The 22,579-nt window shown below is 50.9% G+C and overlaps 1 protein-coding gene across 3 annotated transcripts in view; it reads right to left on the reverse strand.

The window, feature by feature from the left end:
- Gsg1l (GSG1 like) overlaps positions 1-22,263 on the reverse strand; it is a 195,533-nt gene extending 173,270 nt beyond the window's left edge. For 2 of the 3 annotated variants that reach the window (XM_036207281.1, XM_036207275.1), the window contains exon 1: positions 21,934-22,263. In XM_036207281.1, coding sequence (XP_036063174.1) covers positions 21,934-22,258 — 325 coding nt within the window. In that variant the 5' untranslated portion in view covers positions 22,259-22,263. Of the gene's footprint in view, positions 1-21,560; positions 21,846-21,933 lie in introns of those variants that run through there. The other variant, XM_036207288.1, reaches the window with a different exon arrangement.
- Between the last annotated feature and the right edge of the window lie 316 nt (positions 22,264-22,579).

Here is a 22,579-nt window from a genome sequence, read left to right on the forward strand (position 1 = left end):
TCAGCTCTAGAATCCAAGATCTCCTCATTTAACCTGAGTCATACAGATGGGAAGGAAGTCCACCTTCCCACCCAGGCATGGTGGCCAACTTGCAGGCTCACGGCTAGCAAAGCTTGAAACAGAGTTGAGAGTACGTCTCTTGGTTTACCAGGTCACATCACTGTCACCAGGGCATGCTCCTCTGGAGTACAATGCTTGTCAGTATAGGGCTCACCTGAGTCCACAAAGGACACTGAGATCAAAAGCCATTTGGAACTGGCCAAGGGAGGCTGGAGTAGGTAGCCTGGGGTCACAGAAGGCAGCCTAGGAAGGCAATTCTTGCTCTATGTCAACGCATCTCCCAGCTCCCCTCGGCACCCATCAAGTGATAAAGTCACAGATTTGTGTCTCAAAGGTAAGTGTGCACAAAGAGCCTTGAAGATTCTTGAAGCCACTGTGAACTCAGTGACTCCTGCCAAATGGCCATCCAGGGGTTGAGGAGACACGGCAGCATGTGTCTGTAATCCCAGAATCCAGAGTCAGAGACGAGAAGATCCCTGGAGCTCACTGGCCAGCCAACCTAGCCAAAGAGATGAGGTCCAGGTTCAGTGAAAGATCTTGTCTCAAACAAGGAAAAGAGAGATGGAGAATAACATCCAGTGTCAACATGCACCTACATGAACATGTGGGCACACAGGTATACACACATACCACACACACACAAGTGGCCATCTGGCTGGTACCACACAGGGAGCACCATGTCGAGAATCTCCCTCCAAAGCCACCCATACATGTCTGACACTCACTAGTCCCCACAATGCCGCAGGATCCTTTCTGTCCAGTGCTCTGACCCCTGGTCACCTGTCATAGCACCAGCCAGCCAGGGCCCAGCACAGGCCAGCCGCAAGGCTCACAGGGTGGGTGGGGAGACCCCAGATCCCTCCCCATTAGGACAACCCCGAGTCATGCCCCTTGCAGCGTCCCATGGTCTTCCTGAGGGATATTCTATTTCCCTGGGGACCTGCACATGGCCCTTGCTGTCCACCTCCAACTCTCTTCCCCAAGAAGTCCTAAACCGGTCCTCAGCATCACCCTTCAAGGTCACCTCCAGACACCCTCTCTCTCACCATGAACACCCAGCTTGACCTGAGCCCCCAGCCACACAATCTCCCCCTTTTCATCCCTCTTTGATGGTAACTCTGGGCACTGACACAGATGCCCCCAGCCACTTCCCTTCACTCTTCCTTTCCTTGGCTCAAAACTCTTGTTTCTATAGGTCTCAATGTTAACTGTGTGTCCCACACTGGTGAGTCAGGTGTCTGGTCAGACTTCTTAGCGAGGTGTGCACACCGGAGGGTGAAGGCTGCCTCTGTAGCTCTCTTCACTCTTGGAAGTATGAGCCACTAGTGAGTGACTAGAAAAGCCGAGTTTCCCCTGTGACTGCGTCTCCTTAGCTCCTCTCACACTCCAGCTTATCCTCATTCCAGGTATCGCTGACCCCCAAATGCTTACGTGTGCTCCTACTGTAGCGGAGGAGAGAGAAGCCCTCACCTCCCTCTTGCTTTTCATAGTGTTCTCATGTAACCCAAGGTACCATTCCGGTGTGGGAAACCATTTTTCATCACTTCCACAAAGTAACTGCCATGGCAGCAGCCAGCCTGAACAATGATCGAAAACCCCACATGGATCTTTACTCCCCCTCTCCACCAAGTTCCCAGTTGACCAAAGCTCCACTGAGTCTCCTGCTGGCTGCTAGTGCACGCCCTTTAGGTCCCACTTGTTTGCTCTGTGGGTTTGAACACTGCTTTCCACCCGAAGTTCCGCTGGCACAAGGCAGCCCCCACCTCACCCCACCCCTGCCACTCCCCATCTCTCTTCACACACAGATCCATGACTGCTTAGTACCTACACCTTTGATCAGGATCTGCTTCCTACTGCAGGCCTTGGATGGACCCTGTCAGCACCATGGACGGAGCCCCGCAGCTACACCACTACCTGCCTGCTTCACAGCTGTGACGCCCATCTACCTGAACTGAGCATCAGCCTAAGACTGCAGTGGGCCTGCATGGGCTCATGCATCTCCCAGCTGAGGTTGTCATTCAAAGGCACAGTTTTGAGATGTCCAATTCTATGGTCTGTTATTAAATATTCAGGCCGAACCCAGAGAAGCCCCCTGTGAACCCAAGGATGTCAGGAACCTGAGTCAGTTCCCTGGCTTCGGACAGGTTTTCTATTCTTGTATCCAATGGGATCTTAGTTCCCTTAAGAAAATAGCAAATTGGGCCACTTTTGAGAAGCCTTGAAAGTTCACAGAGCTCCTGCACCATAGTCCTGCAGAGAAAACTGCTTTTAGTTTCGTTTTACAGATAGGGGAAGCTGGGGATCCCAGAGGCTAAAGACTTACCTAAGTTCACAGGAAGAGGCAGAGGCAGCCTCAATCCACAGCCCTTGGGTCTAGATCCCATGCTTTCCAGGGCCTACTCACCAGTTGTCTATTGCCCAAGTCAAAAGCTGTAGGAGCAGGAAATGCAGATGTGTGTGGTACACACATTTGCACTATGGTTGGACTGGCTCCCTGAAAAGGAGGGGGGACATCTGTCTCCATGGCTACACTGAGCCGGAACAAAGCCTCATACAGATTCCCACAGCCTGACCATAGCCACCTCATCCTACAGCCAATAACCTAAGAACGCTGCTGACCCCCAGCCTGCCATGCTTCTGGAGTCTTCCTTTTGCAGTATTCCTATTATTAAATCCAGTACTTGATAACCACCAACTGTTTTTTCAATTGTTTACCAACTCACATTGGCAGCACCACCAGCTGACAGCCCTGCTTTAGTAATCTGCCTGCCTCCCAAAACTCAAATTGAGTTATGGGGTTCCCCCATAGATCCTCTCACTTAAGGCTCTGCCCCGGCCATGAAAAGCACTTGGGAAATGTGTGTTTACATTGAGGACACTGGGACACAAATGGTTAAAGATTGCTGTGTGGACGCGACTGTAAATCAGCTTGTGGACCAAAAAAGAACATTCTGGATTCTCTTTCTTTTTCTAACCCTGGAAATGGGAGAACAAATGGATTTTACCTAATGGCCAAACCTAGCTGCTGTGCAATCAGTTGTTAAGAAGGGTTGTGAGGCGGTCTCTGGGGCGAGTAGGAAAAAACAATGTGACCAGGAGAGTGACAGCAAAAGGACACAGGGCGCCAGCCGTGCTTTCCTAGGACAGTAATGTCTCTGTGAAGACTCCATGTAAATCCAACCAGAAATAAAATTTAAAAGACGCTCGGTGATGTCTGCAGGTGTTTTTGGTTGTCACAGCTGTGAGTGGGAGCTATAGATATCTAGTTGGTAGAGGACACTGGTGCTCTAGAAACCCCGCAAAACACAGGATAGCCCCGCAACAAAGCCTAAGGCAGCTCGCCACAGCAGGTGAGAAGTTCTAGGAGAACCCCCATGCACACACAGGTGCATACGCACATATGAACACACAAATGCATGCATACACGTATTACATGTGAGCACATGCATATGCACTCAAAAGAATACATACATAAACATACACATGAACATACTCCTGTACATACAAATATATCCCCCACATAAACATATGTGTGCACACACAGACATGTGTGTACATGTATGTACACACATGAACATGTATGTACCATGGACACACAGACGCTGACTGTGCTCATGAACATGTGCATGTGACTACACAGGCACTCAGAGCTCTGCCTTTGGTTCTCAGCAGTCCAGAAGTCAACATAGATGTCTGTACATTAATGTGTTCAAAATTAAAACACCAGCTTTTTCTCCCTTTACGTCTCCTTCCCCACTCTCAATCTCAGACACCTGAGGGTCCCAAGCTCCTATGCTTCCTTCATCAGCTCATCAAGGCCTCTTGGGTCTTCATGAAGAACAGTTTCTACTCCACTGCCCTCCTCACACCCATCTCCATGGCTCTGGGCGCCAATCTCTCTTGCCTGGACCGCTGCAATCCGCACATGTGCCTTCAACTCCCTGCTCTCACCCCAGGGCCTTTGCACTGCTGTTTCCTCCTCTTGTCCTCTCTTCAGCACCCTGCTGGGAAGCTCTGTTTGAGCATTTGGATCCAGAGAAAAATGCCATCACCCAGAGAAGGTGGCTCCTCAGAAACTGCAACCTGTTGCCCCTACTCTGGAGTTTATCTACATTTTTGAGACAAGGTTTCACTATGCAGCCCAGGCTGGCCCCAAACTGGTGACCCTCCTGCCTCAGCCTCCCAAGTGCTGAGATTGCAACCATGTGTTAGACCTGGACGCCTACATTTCTTTCTTCCTTGTGTTTCTGGTTTTTCTAGTTGCTTGCTCCTTGTAAGCTCATGTTAGAACACTTGGTCCCTGGTGGGTGGAACTGTTTGTGAAGGATTAGAAGGTGTGGCCTTGTTGGAAAAAGGTATATCACTGGGGGCAGACTTTGAGGCCTAGTCTTTTGCTCTTCTGCCAACTTGTGGATTAAGATGTAAGTTCTCAAATACTGCTCCAGCTCCATGCCTGCCTGTCTGCAGCCATGCTCTCCACCATGATGGCCATGGACTGACCCTCTAGAACTGTAAGCGAGTCCCCAAGCTAAATGCTTTCTTTTGTAAGTTGATCTTGTTGTGCTGTCTTTTCATGGCAACAGAACAGTGGCTAAGCTCTCCCTTACTCAGCTCTGCCTCCAAGGAAAACCGGGAGATTCCTAACAGCAGACACCTTGGCTTGTTCACCACTGCATCCTTTGTACAAAAAAAGAAAGAAGAAAAACCTGGCACTGCACATATAGCAGTACTCAGAAGTGTCATGACTACAGTATCAGGCGTGGACACCTTCCAGCTACGGAGAGGAATCCCCAGGAAACAAGAGCCTTGTCTTCTGGGCTCCAGCTGCTTGGATGTGCATCAAGACTTGCAGGTGGTTCTGCAGCCAACAGTTGAGGCAAGCTGACTGACCTGGGCATCTCTCAGAAGCAGCTCAGATAGAGCAGCCTCACATCTTCCCACTCAGCGTCACATCCTGGCACATTCTCTGCCTTCCAAGTTTTATAAGGACTTTATAGCTTGTGTGTCCTGGGGCAGACCATCAGCCACAATCTAGACAAGTACCTCGGGACGACTCCGATAGCATTTTGGGTTTTAGCCTTGTTTTATTGAGGAGTAAAATGAGGCATCATTTGGGAAAATGATTTACTCAAGGTCATACAAATTTCCTCACAGGACAGAGGCCCCTGCCACCTGCCATTCATCTGCAGTACCTGTGGGACAAAGGTGCTGTGGGGGGGGGGGGGGTGGAGATGGAGAGTCTGTCTGGATCCTAGTGCTCACGCAGCTGATTATGGACAGGAGGTGAGAGAGCAGAAAGTGAGTGGAAGGACAGGCTGCCGTTCTAACTCTCCTCTTGTTTCTGAGTCCTGTGCAGCCCCCTGTGCTTTCTCTTTGCTAAAACCTACCCTCAGCAGAGGATGGAGCTTCCAGGACAAGCCTGGGGCACTGCTTGTTCACCTCTTACATCCGATGCTCAGAGACTCAGAAAGCACTTCGGGGTTGCACGCTGCTGGGAAACTGGCCTGCGGTCAACTGTCTCTTCTAGACAACGAAGAGATTTCCAGAAATCCGCTTGTCACTGGAGGCAGCCAGGAAGGACCAAGGAATACACTGCCCTGTGGCCCCCACACCCCTCTACACACGCCACCTCCCACTGCACCCACACCTCCACATTGCTGGGTCCACGCAGGCAACACTCATCCTCTATAGGAAGGGAAGCAAGTTCAATACCAATGTTCATCCCCGTGACCCATCCACTGAGCATCCAGGATGCCTGTGGCTAAGAGTCAAGTAAAACCACAGCTGTAGAGAACTGATACATGCTGGGAATTAGAGTTTCACACCATGCATTTCTGTTGAGACAGGACTACAGACTGCCTCCTGTAGCTGGGAGGCAATCCTTCTCCCACCCTCAACCCCCAGGAGGTGAGATGGAGAGAGCTTACCTGCAGCTAGCAGGCACAGACTGGAAACAAACCCAGAGAAAGCAGGATGCTAACAGAAATTAGTCCTTGAGTAAGACTTAGAAGGAAGAAGTGAAGGGAAAGGGGAGGGGAAAGGAGAGGAAAACCCCACCAGAGGAGCCCCTCACCCATCTGTGAATCAAGAGGAAGCCAAAAGACACCCTTTCATATCCAAGGATAAGAAATAAGGAAGCCAGGGGAGGGCTGCATGCCAGTGACCTCAGTACTTAGGAAGCAAGGGACTCGGAGTTCAAGACCAGCCTGAGCTACACAGTAAGACCTTGTCTCAAAAAAGTAAAACAGAACAAAAAGCCAAGAGGAAGGAGGCAAACAGGCATGCTAAACAGCAGTCTGGCATACTCAGGTGGAGAGTGACAGCGGGCCTCTGCCGCGCACTCACTGTGAGAAGCGCAAAGTCATTCCTGAAAGCATGTGTTCAGATCCCTACAAAAATATAAATCTGGAGAAGCCTCCGGGGCTTGGGAGATACGAACAGATTTAGCCCAGGAGAGCTGCCAGGGAGGCAAAACGGGAGCCAAATGAGGAGGGGATGGGCTGGAAGGAGCTAGAAACACACAAAGGGCAGGAAGACACGCTCAGAGGAGCAAATGGCAGGCTCCGTCCTGTGGACAATCTCCCCAACAGTGCTGAGTGTTAGTGGCACGGAGCTTGGAGACTTAGTGCACTCCCAGAGGACAAATGTGATGAGTCAGAACCATAGTTAGGCAGAACTCAGGGACAGAAACAGATTAATTTATTTATTTATAGTTAGGCGGTGATATTTTGTGCATGCTCTAACAAAAATAAAGCTTGCCTGAAGATCAGAGGACAGAGCCAGCCACTAGTTAGCCATACAGGCCAGGCAGTGGTGGCACACACCTTTAATCCCAGCACTGGGGGTGGGGGTGGGCAGAGGCAGATGGATCTCTGTGAATTCAAGGCCACCCTGGGCTACACAAGGTTGATCCAGTCTAGAAGAGAAACAGAGCCAGACAGTTTAATCCCAGCACTTGGGAGGTGGAGACAGGAAGCAATATGGCTGGGCAGGGAAATACAAGGCGGGAGGAGACAGGAGCTCAGTCTTTTCAGCTGAGGCGTTGGCAAGGTGAGACATGGCTGTGACTTGTTCCTTTGTCTCTCTGATCTTTCAGCATTTACCTCAATATCTGGCTCCAGGTTTTTAATTAAGACCAATTAGGATTCACAGCACATATTTATTTTATTATGTGTTTGTTTGTTTATCTGTCTGTCTGTTTGTTTATTGGCCTTAGAAGCCAGGCAGGGCCTTGCTAGGTAAGCACTCTAACACTGAGCCAAATCCTCAGAACTAGTTTATTTCTTCTTCTTTCCTTCATCCTTCCCTCCCCCTCTCTTCCTTCCTCCTGCCCTCCTTTCCTTCCTTCCTTCCTTCCTTCCTTCCTTCCTTCCTCCATTCCTTCCTTTCTTTCTCCCTTTCATTTGGTTTTTGAGACAGGGTCTCACCATGTAGACCAGGCTGGCCTCAAACTCAGAAATCCCCCTGCTTCTTTCTCCTGAGCACTGGGATTACAGGTGTGTACCATTCTCCAACCTACCAGACAAGGGTTTCCCTTCCTTTGGTATGTGTTCTCTGAGCTGGAGCTGGAACTAGAGCCTAGAACCTTCTCTGGCATTGGTAGAGACATCACCGTACCCACCTTTAGAAAACCAAAAAGACAGAGCACAGCAAGAGGAAGCAAGATCCTCAGTCTTCCAGGAGGCCTCACTGCTGGTGTGACAGGGACACACCCTAAGCACAGAGCAAAGAAGTGGGAGGGTGGCGCATGTCTGTGATCCCAGCACCAGGGAGGCAGAAGCAGAAGGATCTCTGAGATGGAAACCAGCCTGATCTATCTATACAGAAGGTCCCAAGCCATCTGGGACCCCATGGTGAGACGCAGCTGAATAAAAGGAGGCAGGAGGAAGGGAGGGGGAAGAGGAAAGAGAAGTGGGAAGCGTTTGAGGCCCAGGGCCAGAAGCTGTCTGGAATGCAGAACAAGGACGCCAGAATAAACCTCGTTAAAACTGTTAGAGACAAAATGACAGACCTGGAAGACAGGGACCAGCAATCAGGCCCATCAGTGAGTGTGTTCTGGAAGAGCATGATGGGAAATGGGACAGTGTAAAGCATAAAACCCAGAGTGTCCACAGCAGCAGAAGCTGGAAGGATTCGAGCAACAGGAAGTTCAAGTCGGTGGTGGCAGCTAATGAAAAGGGAAGAAAGCCTGATAGTTTCCTACACATTTTTCTCAGAATCCCCAAATCCACATTACTGGTGTTAACTTAAGGCAGTGACATAATGTCTGCCTGAGCTATGTTTCCAACAGAATTGTTAATAGTTATCACCTGACCTTGGAAACGACGAAGATGTCTTTCCACAGGTGGAACAAACTGTCCAGACAGTGGGATATTATTCAGCAGTAAATAAATAAGCTATATAATAAAAAATATGTGGAAAGGTTGGGTTTGTGGCTTGGTGTATGTGATGGCCTGGGTTCTATTCCCATTAAAGAAAGGGAGGAAGGAGGGGTGGAGGGGGAGGATTAAGGGAGGAAGGAATGAAAGAAGGAAGGAAGAGAGGAAGGGATGGAGAGAGGTGGGAATGTGGGCAAGGACTTGTGCTCTATTGCTTAACGATAAAAGCTAGTCTGAAAAGGCTCCAGATTGTGTCAACTCTGTGTCTTGCTGGAAGACACGAAACCATGGTGACAGTGAAAAGATCACTGGTTGCCAGGGTTGGAGGGGAGATGGAGGAACAAACTAAGTAATGACCTGAGAAGGAACAGCCAAGGCATAGAATGCTGTCATGGTGGTTCTCCAGTCATCCAAGGCCACAGGCGACAGCACCCAGCATAACTCAACATTAACTGTGGCCTGGGTGTGGCCAGGTGTGGCCAGCAACTGTGCCAAATGAACCCTTTGCAAGCAGTAGGGGAGCTGGGCATGTGTCAATTAGGAAGTCTCTAAGCCTTCCACTCAGCTTGCTGTAAACCAAAAGCAGCTCTAAAAAGCGGAGTCTGTTAAGTAATCACCGCCATCATCACAGTCAACCCTTTCTGAGCTGATCTATAATCACCAGGGCAGTTTTTTAAAACCATTTGGGGCTGGAGAGACGGATCAGCAATAAGAGCACTTGTCATTCATAAAGAAATCCTGGGTTCCTTCCCAGAACCCACATGGTGGCTCACAACTACTTTGAAACTCTACACACACACACACACACACACACACACCATTTTGGGGCTGGGGATGTAATTCAGTAGGTAGAGAGCCTGACTAACATACACAGTACCACATAAACTGGGTGTGGCGGCATGCACCTGTGATCCCACCACCCAGAAGGTAGAAGCAGACAGATCAGAAGTTCAAGGTCATCTTCCACTACATAGAGAATTCTGTGTTAGCCTGGACTACAAGACACCTTATCTCAAAAAATTATATATATATGTGTGTGTGTGTGTGTGTGTGTGTGTGTGTGTGTGTGTGTATTTATTTATGAGGGAACCATACAAGAATTCAGGGAAAGCAAACAGCTAATTTCTGCTAAGGAATGAAGCACAGGCTGATGGGCCCCAGAGTCAGTTCCTTGATCCTAACGTGCCAGAAAATATGGAATGATGTCAAGCAGATGTAGGAGAGACAGCCACATATGTCTATAGTCAAAGGCTACAGAGGCACATGGTGAGCAAGAGCTGGGCGGTGCCAAGCATGAGGGCAAAAGACCTTCTATAGCTCATCAGCCCTCCACATCCCCCTCTGCACACATCTGCCCTCCACATCCCCCCTCTGCAGCTCATCAACCCTCCACATCCCCCTCTGTAGCACATCAGCCCTCCACATCCCCCTCTGTAGCACATCAGCCCTCCACATCCCCCTCTGCAGCACATCAGCCCTCCACATCTCCCCTCTGCACATATCAGCCCTCCACATCTCCCCTCTGCACATATCAGCCCTCCACATCCCCCTCTGCAGCATATCAGCCCTCCACATCTCCCCTCTGCAGCACATCAGCCCTCCACATCCCCCTCTGCAGCATATCAACCCTCCACATCCCCCTCTGCAGCACATCAGCCCTCCACATCCCCCTCTGCAGCACATCAGCCCTCCACATCCCCCTCTGCAGCATATCAGCCCTCCACATCCCCCTCTGCAGCATATCAGCCCTCCACTTCTCTTCTCTACTTTTGCTCACAATGGAGCCCTGAGTCTATGAGCTGAGATAAATCTTCACTCCTCTTAAGTTGTTTGCATCAGGCATTTTGCCACAACCATGAAAGGCTGACCCACAGGTCACCTTCCTTCAGTGTCACCAGCATCCAGCATGGTCCTGGCACACAGCTGGTGGCCAGCATGTCCCATCATGCCATGCATGGAAACCCACCAATATACAGGTATAACTAGAGGAAGGCTTCCTAAGAGGACTTGAAACTGGCAATAGATGCACACGTGGGCACAGAACTGTGCTGTAATCACTGTCACAACTATGAACATCAGCATGTTTTTAAGTCACTAATAATGAAAACAAAACAGAAGCCCATACAGACTGCAGAAATGGCTCAGTGGCTAAAAGCACTTGCTGCTCTTTCGGAGGACCCAAGTTCAGGCCCCAGCACCCATCTTGAGTGTTTCACAGCCTGCGGCTCCAGCTCCATGGGATCCGATGCCCTCTGCTGGCCTACATGGGTACCTGTACACGTTTGTGAGTACATGTGAGTAAAACTAAAATAAATCTATAAAAAATGTTATTGATAATGGTGTCCTAGCACTGGGAAGTAAGAAGCAACTGTGAGCTCCATGCCAGTTAGGGTGACAGAGTAAGACCCTGTCTCAAAAAAAAAAAAAAAAAGAAGTTTAAAGAATTATGAACGGCTAGCATTTGACCAAAATAGAGAAGGGAGGCCAACAAGATGTTTTGCTGTACAAACCTGGTGACCTGAGTCCAATCCCAGGAAGACATCAAAGGTGAAAGGAGAGAACCAACCCCACAGAACTGTCCTCTGACTGCCACATTTGCTACATACACACACACACACACACACACACACACACACACACACACAATAATAAATTAATAAATAAATAAAATCTTTAGTTGAAAGTGAGACCAAGTGGATTTGTGATGGAGTCCAGTGTTGAGTGGTTAGGACCCTCAGATTGTATGAAAGAACGCAGTGTGTATCTCCCTCAGCCTAACGGGAAAGTGGAGGCAAAGCAGAGGACGAACTGTCAAAGGATGTGACAAAAGACAGCAAGGCTCCAATATGAAAAACAGAAGTCAGAGGAGAAAACGTCCACTGGGGAGCACAGCCATTTTATCTGGAGAAAAGATCAATTCCACAATTCCACAACGAAAATATAACTGCCATGAATTTCCTTGTGATGAATAACATAGACTAGGACTCAATAAAAGGCAAACCATCCCAGAGGCAAGCAAGAACTGAGAGCCTTGCTGCAGAGAAAGAGCGGGGTGCTTCATCCAGCTGGTGGAAGACCCAAGGAGCAAAGACAGACAGCAGTGTGTTTGTGAGTGTGTCTTCAACATCTCACCCACATGTATATATGTAGATGCACACATGCCCAGAATCCAGAGGAAGGTGTCAGGTGTCCTCTCTGCCTTATTCCTTTGAGGCGGGATCTCTCTCTGAACCTGAATCTTGTAGTTTGGGGGAGTCTTTGACTGCCTGTCTCCACCCTCTTCAATGCTGAGGTCACAGGCACATGTGGAACCACACCTGGCTTGTCTGGAGAGTGCTGGAGCCCAGTGTTCATAATTGTGCAGCACATATTCTTAACTGCTGAGACATCTCTCAAGCACTGGAGTCTCTGAATAATACTCTGTATGCAGCTGCCTTTAAATACACTTAGCGACTCCACCTGCTGTTTCACATAAAACGTTTCCCATCAACACACATATGCAAATGGATATGCAGGAAACTGTCCTGCTCACCTTTTCTATAACTCAGTTCATTAAAAAATTAATGACAGCAATGTAGGCAAATAAGAAAAAGCCCTGGGAAATTTGTAAACACTTTTCTAAATTATGCTTGGATACAGAAGTAACAAAACTAAAACTTCAGAACTTGAGGAACAAAATTGCAACTGTTGAAGTTGTACAAAATCGTTTCAAAGACACAGCATCTCGGAACCCATGGGATATGGCCAAAGTGGTGCTCAGAGGCAAACTCCAAGCAAGAAAATGCAGCCATCATTCTTAACTATGGAAACGAAATTTTCAGCTTGAAAATATTAACAAAACAAGCCTCAGGAAAGATGGCCAGAGGCAAATAAGCAGGTACCAAAAAATGTAAGCAAAAGGAACTGAAAATCCAAGACTCCTGATTCGTTCAGAAAAAAGAAGGAAGGGAGAGTAGGAGCCTAGACTGTCCAACACTTGGGCTTCCAAGAAAGGGGAGAAAACAGCACATTGTCAATGCTGGGCGGCACCTCAGCCACCTTTTGCAAGACAAATCAGGAGAAAAGGGAAACTCATGTTACATGAGCTGAAGACAGAAGCTCATGGAAAAGCTGGTGTTTTCTCTCCATTCTAAAATCTATATAAACGCAATTGAACCTCTAGCTGAAAACATAATTTCCTAAGAAAACACATGTCAGTAAAATGTGAGTCAAAGAGGAGAAGTCAGCCTAGCCTAGCCGTGAGAGATGAGGTAAGCTATTGCAGGGGCTATCTCCAGGTAGGCCTGCAATTCCAGCACTGGGGAGGCTAGACCAAAGGGCTGCAAGCTCAGGGCCAGCCTGACATAGTGAGACTGGGTTAAAAACAACTAAGCTTTCCTGCTCCAGAACTCCACCTGTCAGAGTACCCCAGAGTTCATCCAAAGCCGCCTCTGAGCTTCCAGCGTCTGTGCGAAATTCCCCCGATGAGGTGACTTGCCTGTCTCTCCACAGAACTGTAAGTTCCTCCAGGACTTTGTTTCATCAATTTTACTAAGTATTCCTGGTACCCAGCAGAGGACCTAGCTCAGGGAAGCTGCTCAATAGATTGAATGAATGAATGAGTGAGTGAGTGAATGGGTGAGTGAGTGAATGAATGAAGGAGTAAATACCAAGGGAAACAAAAAGATCCTCCCGACAAAGTCTTGTTACAAAGAAGGGTAAGTTTGGGAAGCGTTCACAGGTCGGGAAGAGCTCGGCAGCAGGTAAAGGCTCATATTTGGACAGATGCCCGTGATCCCTCACTAGCAGAGGGAAAAGGAAAGCAGGCTGGAAAGCCACGGAGTTTCTGGCTCTTTGGATTCATTCACTGAAGGGTCCCAGTGCCACAATGGACACCGGTGTGGAAGTCCCTCCACAGATCAGAAACAGAACTGCCACAGAACCCAGCTCCCCCACTCCTGGGGTAAACAGAAAGTTTCTGTGTTAGCACACTGCAGAGAAACCTACACATCCACAGGTGTGTATGTTTAAATGTTGACATGTGTGCCATGTGCATGTGTGTGTTAGGTATAGAGATATGTTTGTGCATGTGTAGGCATGTGTGTTCAGGTAAAGACACATGTGTTCAGGTGTGGACATGTATGCAAGTGGGTATGTGGATGCACGGGTGTGAGTATGCACTGTGAATATAATATGTGTGCTGGTGGGCATGTGAGAACACGGGAGTATGTGTGCATAAGTGGAGGCATGTAGATGTATGCACAAGTATACACGTGTGTGAAAGCATGTGTGAACATGATGTGTATAGATATTTGTGTACAGATACTCATGGATGCATAGGGGTATAGGTGTGTACATCATATACAAATAGGTTAAGTGTGTGCTCATGTGCAAGCATGAACATGTGTATATATGTATAGACATGTTTGCAAGTGAATGCCAGTCGGTATGGCATGCATATATGTGCACAAATTTGTTTACATGTGCATGAATATGTGTGTGCTGTGCATATGTGTGCATGAGTGTGCCTGTGAACACTGAGGTTGTGCCTGTGTGCCTCCTTTCCTATGTATTTCTATTTCCGTCTGGCTCTGAGTCCCTGTAGTGCCGTCTGTCCCTGTCACAGTCTCCCCTTTGCTTTCCATGCCTGCCTCAGCCTTGCTCTGTGTCCCTCTCAGACTCTGCCTGCACCCCACGCCCCCACTGTGTCCCTTCCTTCTCCATGGTACACTGACCCTGGGAAGCTGAAACACAGGACAAGATGCCACAGCGCTCTCTCCCAACTCCACCTAAAATCTGTCCCAGCTTTGCTTCCAGAAGCCCAGTGGGATTCCTCATCCTGTGTCCCTGTCCTAGTGAGCTTCCTCTCACTGTGATGAACACGTGACCAAAAGCAACCTGCGGAGGAAAGCCTTTATTCCATCTTACAGCTTAGAGCCCATCAGAAGGGAAGTCAGGGCGGGAACTCAAGGTGGGAACCTCCGATGGAACTGAAGCAGAAGCTGTGGAGGAAGACTTCTTACTGGCTGGCCCTCCATGGCTTTCTCGGTTTGCTTTATTATACAATCCAGGAACACCGCCCACATGGGCTAGGCTCTCCCATATAAACCATTAAGAAAGAAAGAAATGAAGGAAGGAAGGAAGAAAGGAAGGGAGGAAGGGGAGGGAGAGAGGGAGGGAAGGAAAGAGAGAGGAAGGGGAAAAGGGAGGAAGGAGGGGAGGGGAGGGGAGGGGAGGGGGAGAGAGGGGGAAGGAACGGAGGGGGAGGGGAGGAGGAAGGGAGGAATAGACGCTCAACAGCTTTGCCTATAAGCCAATCTGATGGAGGCACTTTCTCGTTTGAAGTTCCCTCTTTCCAGCTGACATTAGCTTATGTCAAGTTGACAAAAAACCAATGAGCGAGTGTATACCCCCATCAGGAGCCCTGCACTCACAGTCAAGTTCCCCCAAAACGGCAGGCCTGGACAGTGGAAGCAGCCCACCTCCACATCTGGACCACATTGCCACCATCTGTAACGGAAAGGCAGCAGGGCTGTATTAATCTCTGGACTATGCAAACCGTTCCTAGACAGATCCTGGCCTCCCACTGTGGCAGACAGAAGGCAGTGAAGAAGCACAGGAAGAAAGGGACACAATCGGCCTCACTGTTGTCCTGGCTTCCCCTGACAACCAGGAGGGATTTATGAAAAGCTCTACCTAGGGCTGTACCTGCCTCCACCAGCGTCCCCACCCAGGCCGTCCCATCCTGGGACCTGAGAACCTGCCCAAGCGATGGCCAGCACCTACCCACAGGACCCCTGCCCCAACGTCCAGAGGGCCCCAGACCTTAGGACAGTGGGGTCTGGTGTCTACTCTGCAGGTGCTCACTTGAGCACTTTATGACTAGAGATACAAAATGTCAACTTGCAGCTGGGCCTGATGGCACACATCTTTCTGCCCAGCAGAGGCAGGTGGATCCCTTTGAATTGGAGGCCAACCTGATCTACATAGCAAGTTCCAGACCAGCCAGGGCTACACAGTGAGACAATGTGTCAATAAACAAACAATCAAAAAGCAATACAAACCATAAAAGTGTCCAGAAATCAACCAACCGTTTCAGTGAAGTGAGAAGAGCCTGAAGGACGCAGAGGTTGGTGAGGTTGGGGGTGAGACCTCCAAGGCAGTGAACAGAGCGGAGAATGCTAGCTGAGGGACTTGCCCGAGCAAAGGCACTGAGCTGGGAAAAGTTGTGGCACCTGGGGCCTTCAGGTCATCAGTGAGCAGAGGTGGGACCGAAGAAGCAGAGTTGGACCAAGAGAGTGTGTGGGCTGCAGGAGGTTCTGGGGCTGGTCAGACAAAAACACCAATGCTACTACTCAGGCAGGAGAGAGATCTTGAACCCAGGTCTGCAGCTCCCCTAAGAACAGCAGTGGTGTCCTCCTTCACATCTGTCCCTGTCACCTAGCAACCAGTATGATTCCCCACCATGTCCCATAGGCATCATGGAGGCCAGAGGCACAGCACCCTCACATTTAGTAAAGAGCAATACCAGCCCCTTTGGCTCCTCAGGGTCCCCTAGACTTTTCAGGAATGGAGTTATCAAGAGAGGAAAGGGGAAAGGTAAGTCCATGGGAACAATAGCACAAAGCGGTCTGGCCTCTCACCCCACACAGGGGTGCTGAGATGATACTAGGTCCCCAACACGTCCAACTGGATCCCACTGGCCCTTGCTGAGTGGCAGCAGTCCAAATCTGTGTCCCCATGGAGGCAGCATCCCAGCAGAAGGGGAAGTCAGAGCAAAGAGAAATGAAAGCTAAATGCCACAGACAACCAGCTTTTAGAGCAGTGGGGAATAGAGAGAGACAGAGATGAACAGGAGGTCACTGACTCAACAGAATGCTCCAGAAGAGCAAGGTGCCACAGCAAGAAAAGAAGTGTGGTTGGGTGAGTTCCCAGACACTAGGTTCGGCGAGTGCAAGGGCCCTGTGATAGGAGTGTCTAGGTATGTTGGAGAAGTTGTAAGGAGGACAAAGAGCCCAGAAGGGAAGCTAAAGGTCCCGGGGAGGGTCCCCGAGAACCCCCCAAGCACTGGATTATCTGGCTAAGCTTCCAGTGAGGTGGAAGGTATTGCAGGCAACCAGCTTGGATTTAAAAGAATCCCTTTGGCTGTTGGCTGAATAGTTCCCAGGGCAGAAGCCAGGTACAGTCAGACCCAGGAGAGACTCAGTCAGTATCGCAGGACGGGGTCAGGCTGAATTGGCCACAGAAGAGTGGGAAGCTTCCGGAGGTTCTGACGTGAGATGTGATGGGAAGTTCTGTGGGACTTTAGAGGCCTGAGCTCTTAAACTGCCGTGTTCATCTGTAGCGTGGTAGAAGGGTGGGTGGGGTGAACTGTAGACACCCCAGTAGGACCCTGGCCCAGTGAACGCAGATCTGCCCCCAAGACCCGGTGGTTCTGTGAACTGCTTCCATTTCCAGATGCTGGCAGCTTGCTAAGACACCGCAAGATACCAAAGTGGGACACGCCCTTACTGCTGGCCTATGGCTTCTAACACCAGCTTGGACCACAGAAAGGATGTTTACCCAAATCACTGGCAATATCCGGTGATTCTATCATGAGGTCAAGGGCCGTCCTCCTGCCCTAGCCGAGGAAACTGAGGCTCAGAGAAAACAAACCCCCACCTAAGGCCACACAGCAGATAAGAGGGGAGGTAGAGACTAGAACCAAGACTGACTCCAAAGCCTGCGGCCTTAAGAACAGTGCTCTGGGGTCGGGGATTTAGCTCAGTGGTAGAGCACTTGCCTAGCAAGCGCAAGGCCCTGGGTTCGATCCTCAGCTCAAAAAAAAAAGAACAGTGCTCTGGCCCCTGCTGTCACACAGCAGGAACCAAGGCCAAATGTTCTCTTCATGCCCAAGCAAAGGAAAGGCAAGAGACACAAGGGAAGGGTGTGACTTCCAATGCCTCTCCGCAAGCTGGCAGCAGAGTTTAGGCTCAAACCCAGGGCTTGTGACTCCCAGTGTAGTACTTTGCCCAGTGAGGCTGGCTGGAGGAGCCTGGGAAGGCTGACTGAAGAGGAGGTGGGGCTCAAGGCATACAATGGGGTAGGGTGGCGTGGGGTGGACGCACTGGACTTTCTGCTTGGGTTCACATTCCAGCTTGGCCACTTGTAGATAGGTGGCCTTGGGCAAGTCACTGTGCCTCTTAGTGCCTCAGTGGGAGAAGGGGTGACCATAGCCCCTGCTACTATGGGGATGAGAGAAGGTGACACGTGTTGAGGGCTATGATGCCTTTCAAAGCCCAGATCTACTCCTCACACACTCCCAGCAAGAAGCCTGTCTAGCATGACACCCACTCACTCTTAGGCACTAGCAACCTCCCAGAATGGGCATCACAAAAGTCCTGACTCACGCCTCCTCCAGGGAGTGTGTGGTAGCCCCTGCACTGGAAAGTCTGGGTTACCCCTGCAAGAAGCAACTTGGGCCTGAAAGAACTGATCCCAAGAGCCAGTGACATGACTAATACACATTGCACAAAGTTCTGTTGAACATCTGCTCTGTGCTGCCATCCCAAGCGCCATGTAAGGCGACAGAAAACACTTAAGAATCAACTTCAGGGGCTGGAGAGATGATTCAGTGGTTAAGAGTACCAGTTGCTCTTCCCAATGACCTGGGTTCAGTTCTCAACACCTACATGGTGGCTCACAACCATCTGTAACTCCAGTTCCAGGGGACCTGATACCCTTTTCTGGCCTCAACAGGCACCAGGCACTTGTGTGGGGCAGAGTTATATATGCAGACAAAACACGAATATACTTATAAAAAAAAAAAACAAAACAAAAACAAAACAAAAAACAAAAACAAAAAAAAAAAACAGGCAGTGGTGGCACACACCTTTAATCCTAGCACTTGGGAGGCAGAGCCAGGCTGGTCTCTTCGAGGCCAGCCTGGTTTACAGAGTGAGATCCAGGACAGGCACCAAAACTACACAGAGAAACCCTGTCTCAAAATAAATAAATAAACAAACAAACAAACAAATAAATAAATAAGTAGATAGATAGATAGATAGATAGATAGATAGTAGGTAGGTGGATAGATCTTAAAAAAAAAAAACCTCTAGGCATCAACCCCTGAGTTCACAAGGCACAGAACAAACAAGAGCTGCTGACTAATGTGGACTTAAGGCTGATGGTCAGAACTAGAAAAAAAAAAGCGTCTGCGGGAAACAAAAGGTGGGGTCCATTTTTGTCAGGTGGTTGGGAGTGCCTGAGCAGATTGAAATCACGGAAAATGGTCTTAGGTGGATGTGGGGAGAAAAGCACTCCAGTTAAGTGTAGACCCAGGGGCTACAAGAGCAGCATTCTGAGATGCAGTGTAGTAGTCCAGGGCCTTGGTGAATCCGGGCACCAGGAACTGCAGGAAGGATCTGAGGGATGGGCCGTGTCCATGGGCTCAGGCGATGGTGTTCAGTGGCTCAGGCCAGAGAAGCAGAAGCAAGACTGGCACATGAACTGTTCAGTCCCCCATGCTGCCCCTGAACCCCGGTATGTAGGGTGGGGTGGACTGTTCCCCTCCCCATCTGCAGGGCAGCAAGGGAAGACTCAGGCCAAAGTCACACGGTAACAAGAGGAAGACGCATCCATCCACCACCCCACAGGGCACAGTGAGTCTAGAGTCAGACTATGAACCGACTGGTCCAGGGTCTCTGCTTCCACTTTGGGGTTACCTGCAAGCTCCTGTATCAGTCTCAGACCCACCCAGGGTGTACCCCTTTTTCTCTTTCCAGTACCAGTCAGCCTTGCAGGACCCTGGTGCCATGACCTTGAGTTTCCTGAGATACTCCTATCCTTGGGTCACACACGCACACGGCAGAGGCCCACACATCACATAAGCAACTGTCAGCATAAGCTCCATGCCTGGACATTGGCCCACCCCCACAGTCCTCCCAACTCTTCTAAATATCAAATCCAGTAAGAAATCTAATTTGCAGCAAGGGACTGGAGAGACTGTTCAGGGCCGCTCTCCTCTGACTGCACACAAGGACGCCCATGCCTTCTCTTGGAAGGAGGAGAAGAGGGCTCTTTGTGCAGGGGCTGTTGACTGTGTTGTCTGTTCAGGATAGGCTGCAGTGTCATCTGTGGGAAAGAGGGCCTTAGGAGATGTCCCCACACAGGTGCCCAGAAGGAAAAGAGACAAGAGCAGCAGTGCTTGGGAGCCAGAGGGGGCTGCTGAGCATCCAGTGAGCCAGTGTGGATCCCCAAGCTGGAGCCCCACCAGAGTGCACCCAGCTGCACGGTGGGGAGCCAGGCCTTTCCTGGTTGCAGCATCAGCGAGGTAGAGCAGGGCAGGATTTGCTTGGGCCTTGGTGGGATGTTTTTCCCTCTTGGAGTAAAAAAATAAAATAAAATCATCACAGAACCCAGAAGACAGGTTGTCATGGCAACAAAACTTTGAGGCCAGGTACTTCCTGACACCCTTTGGAGCTCAGTGATGAAGGCAAGATCTGGGGGCTATATGCAGCAGCAGCAGGGAGACCCATCTGAATGGTCTGCAACCTCCCAAATTTCTCACCAGCAACTATTTGCCAAGCTCAGAGGAAAACAATTCTGATTTTCTGGGAGGAAACCAACAGAATCCAAGGGAAAGAGGTGGTTGTTTTTAACCCTTCCAGCAGGGCACCCAGGGGCATTCTGACTAAAGGAGGTTGGGGGTGAAGGTCCCATGCTGGCCATAAGTGCCCCTGTCTCAGGTCCCCAACTGCACAGCCCCCCCTTCTCCATCACATCTCTAGCCACCAAAAAGACAATTCAAGCTCCCTCATCAAACCCCCCCTGAGGTTCATCTGAAAAACAGGCCTTCCACAAGTAGCTGCCTGGCCCAGAGGCTAGGATGTGACTACATTCCACAGGTGACAACTTCATCAGGGCCTGGTGCTCAAAATGCACAGGGACTAACATTGCTTTAAATATGTTTCTGTTCATAATTTTTAAAGCACAGCAATGAAGCTTGGACATCCAGCATGGAGCAAGGAACGAGCTACAGAGCTTTGGGCCACAATCTTCGGGAGAGAACTATCAGACCATCCACTGAGAGCCCAGAAACACTACAGAGGTAGGGACTGGGTGGCTCAGGCTGCCAGGGACAAGGCCCGTCCAGGCATTGCAAGGTGGCTTGTCCCTAGGGCAGGGCCTCCCAGGTCTCAGGAGCAGCTGCCTGTGGTTGGAGGAGGATCCATGGCCATTCCCTTCTCATTCTTTGGGCTGTTATGTGTGAAGGTCTATGGAGACCTGAGCCTTGAGGGGTACAGACGCCTATGGTGCTCCATAGCTGCCGTGTAGGAGGACTGGGCTTGTGGAAGCAGGAAGTTTTAATTAAGAGGCTTTCAGGTTAATTTTTAATTTCTCTTTCTTTAAAAGAAAAAAAAAATCACAGGCCAAATTGAAACCTCAAGTCCTGTTCAAATATCTTGTATCTTTGGCAAATAGCCAGCATGCTCAGACAAAGTCACGAGAAAGTTCAGTTGCCCACCCACACCTTCCCCAAGGCCCAGAAGGCAGCACAGGACCCCTCTAGCCCCGTCAGCCTGAGATCCCACTCAACATTTCTATTTTGCATATCAGACTGCAAATATTTATTGGCAAAACCCAGAATTGGGGGGTGGGGAGTAAGCACGACACAGCAAAGTCCTAACAAGAGTGACATCTTAAGGGGGATGGGGACAATATGCTAGTAACTAAAGACAGGTCCGGGAAATTTCAGGCTATGCTGAGTGTGATGAAGATTAAGACTAAGCAAAAGCGGAGACACTGCTTCCAAAAGGGTCCTGCCAGAACAGTAGCTTACCGCGGGCGAGCTGTGGAATAGTCCACAGCCAGTACCACCCACCATATGCACAGTCTGCCTGACAGGCAGAGGTCCCCTGAGCACTTCAGCCTTGCTGCCCTTATTGGGGGTATCCACTTCAGCCCTGGATGCTTGGGTGTGGGGGACAAAGGGGTTCGGTATACTTTCTAAACAGCCAGCCCCCTCCCCAGTTCTGAAGGAGCCTTGTGCTGAACCAAGACTTCCTGGATTCCTAAGCCCCAGGGCCCAGAGCTGTTCCCTGTTTTCCCGCCTGCCTCCCTTCCCTCCCCACGGCATCCACTCCCAGGAGAGCTCCAGGATACCGAGGACTCCCTGGCTTGTGGCAATAGGGGTGCCCATCAGGCTCTTCCTACTCTCTGTTTTCCCCAGCCTTGTCGTGGAGGTTCAGCGCGGCTTGGAGATAGGAGTAGCAGAACCCTTGGGTTCCTGGCTCCGTGGATCTGCGGGGAGGGGTCGCTCACAGCAAAGGTCCCCGGCCCCCACTGTCACCTCCAGGGCCGCGACGGGGCAGATGGGAGCGAGGAAGGGGGCGCTCGGGAAAATCACTTCAGGCCGGGGAGGGACCGCGCGCCCTGGGACCCGCAGCCAGGGTGCGCGCGGAGGACCCGGACGCGCCACCTCCCGGCCCGGGACCTGCGGCCGAGCGTCCCGGGGGAGCCCCGCGCCAGCACTCACCGGGGCCACCGAGCTGCTCCTCACACGAGTACCAGATGCCGGTGTGGAAGCGGCGCAGCTGGAAGCGCTCGTCGCCCGCCTCCCAGCTGTAGGGCGCGCCGGCCGGGCTCGCCGCGGCAGCGGCGGGGGCAGCTGTGCTGTTGACCGTGGCGTTGGCACCCGAGTTGGGGCAGTTGGCGCCGCCGCCCTGGCCGCAGCCCGGCTTGGGCACCCGCTGCGTGCCCTGGCACCAGTGCGTGGTGAGGAAGGCGGTAGTGGCGAAGAGCAGCGCCAGCAGGTTCAAGGCCACGGCCAGGAGCGCTCGGCCGCGGCGGCTCGTCTTCATGCCTCCCGCGCCGCCCGCAGCTCCGTGCGAAGTTGGCAGCGGCGCCCGCGTCAGCGGCCGCCCCGGGGTTCGGGTGCCTGCGGTCGGCGATGGCGCTCGCGGCGCGGGCCCATGGCCCCGGGCGGAGTCGCGGGACGACGGGGACGCAGGGCGGTCGGGGCTGCGGAGTGGAGCGGACCAGCGCGTCCGGAGCCCGGAGCGCGAGTGCGCCTCGGCGAGCAGCCTCTGGCGCCTAGCAGCGGCCACGGCGCAGGGACGCGCGCCCCTCCGTGGGGAGACACCTGCAGGCGGTCGGCGACACTGTTCAGCGCCCGCCCGCGC

The sequence above is a fragment of the Onychomys torridus genome, chromosome 1, assembly GCF_903995425.1.
Source record: "Onychomys torridus chromosome 1, mOncTor1.1, whole genome shotgun sequence".
Taxonomy (NCBI): domain Eukaryota; kingdom Metazoa; phylum Chordata; class Mammalia; order Rodentia; family Cricetidae; genus Onychomys; species Onychomys torridus.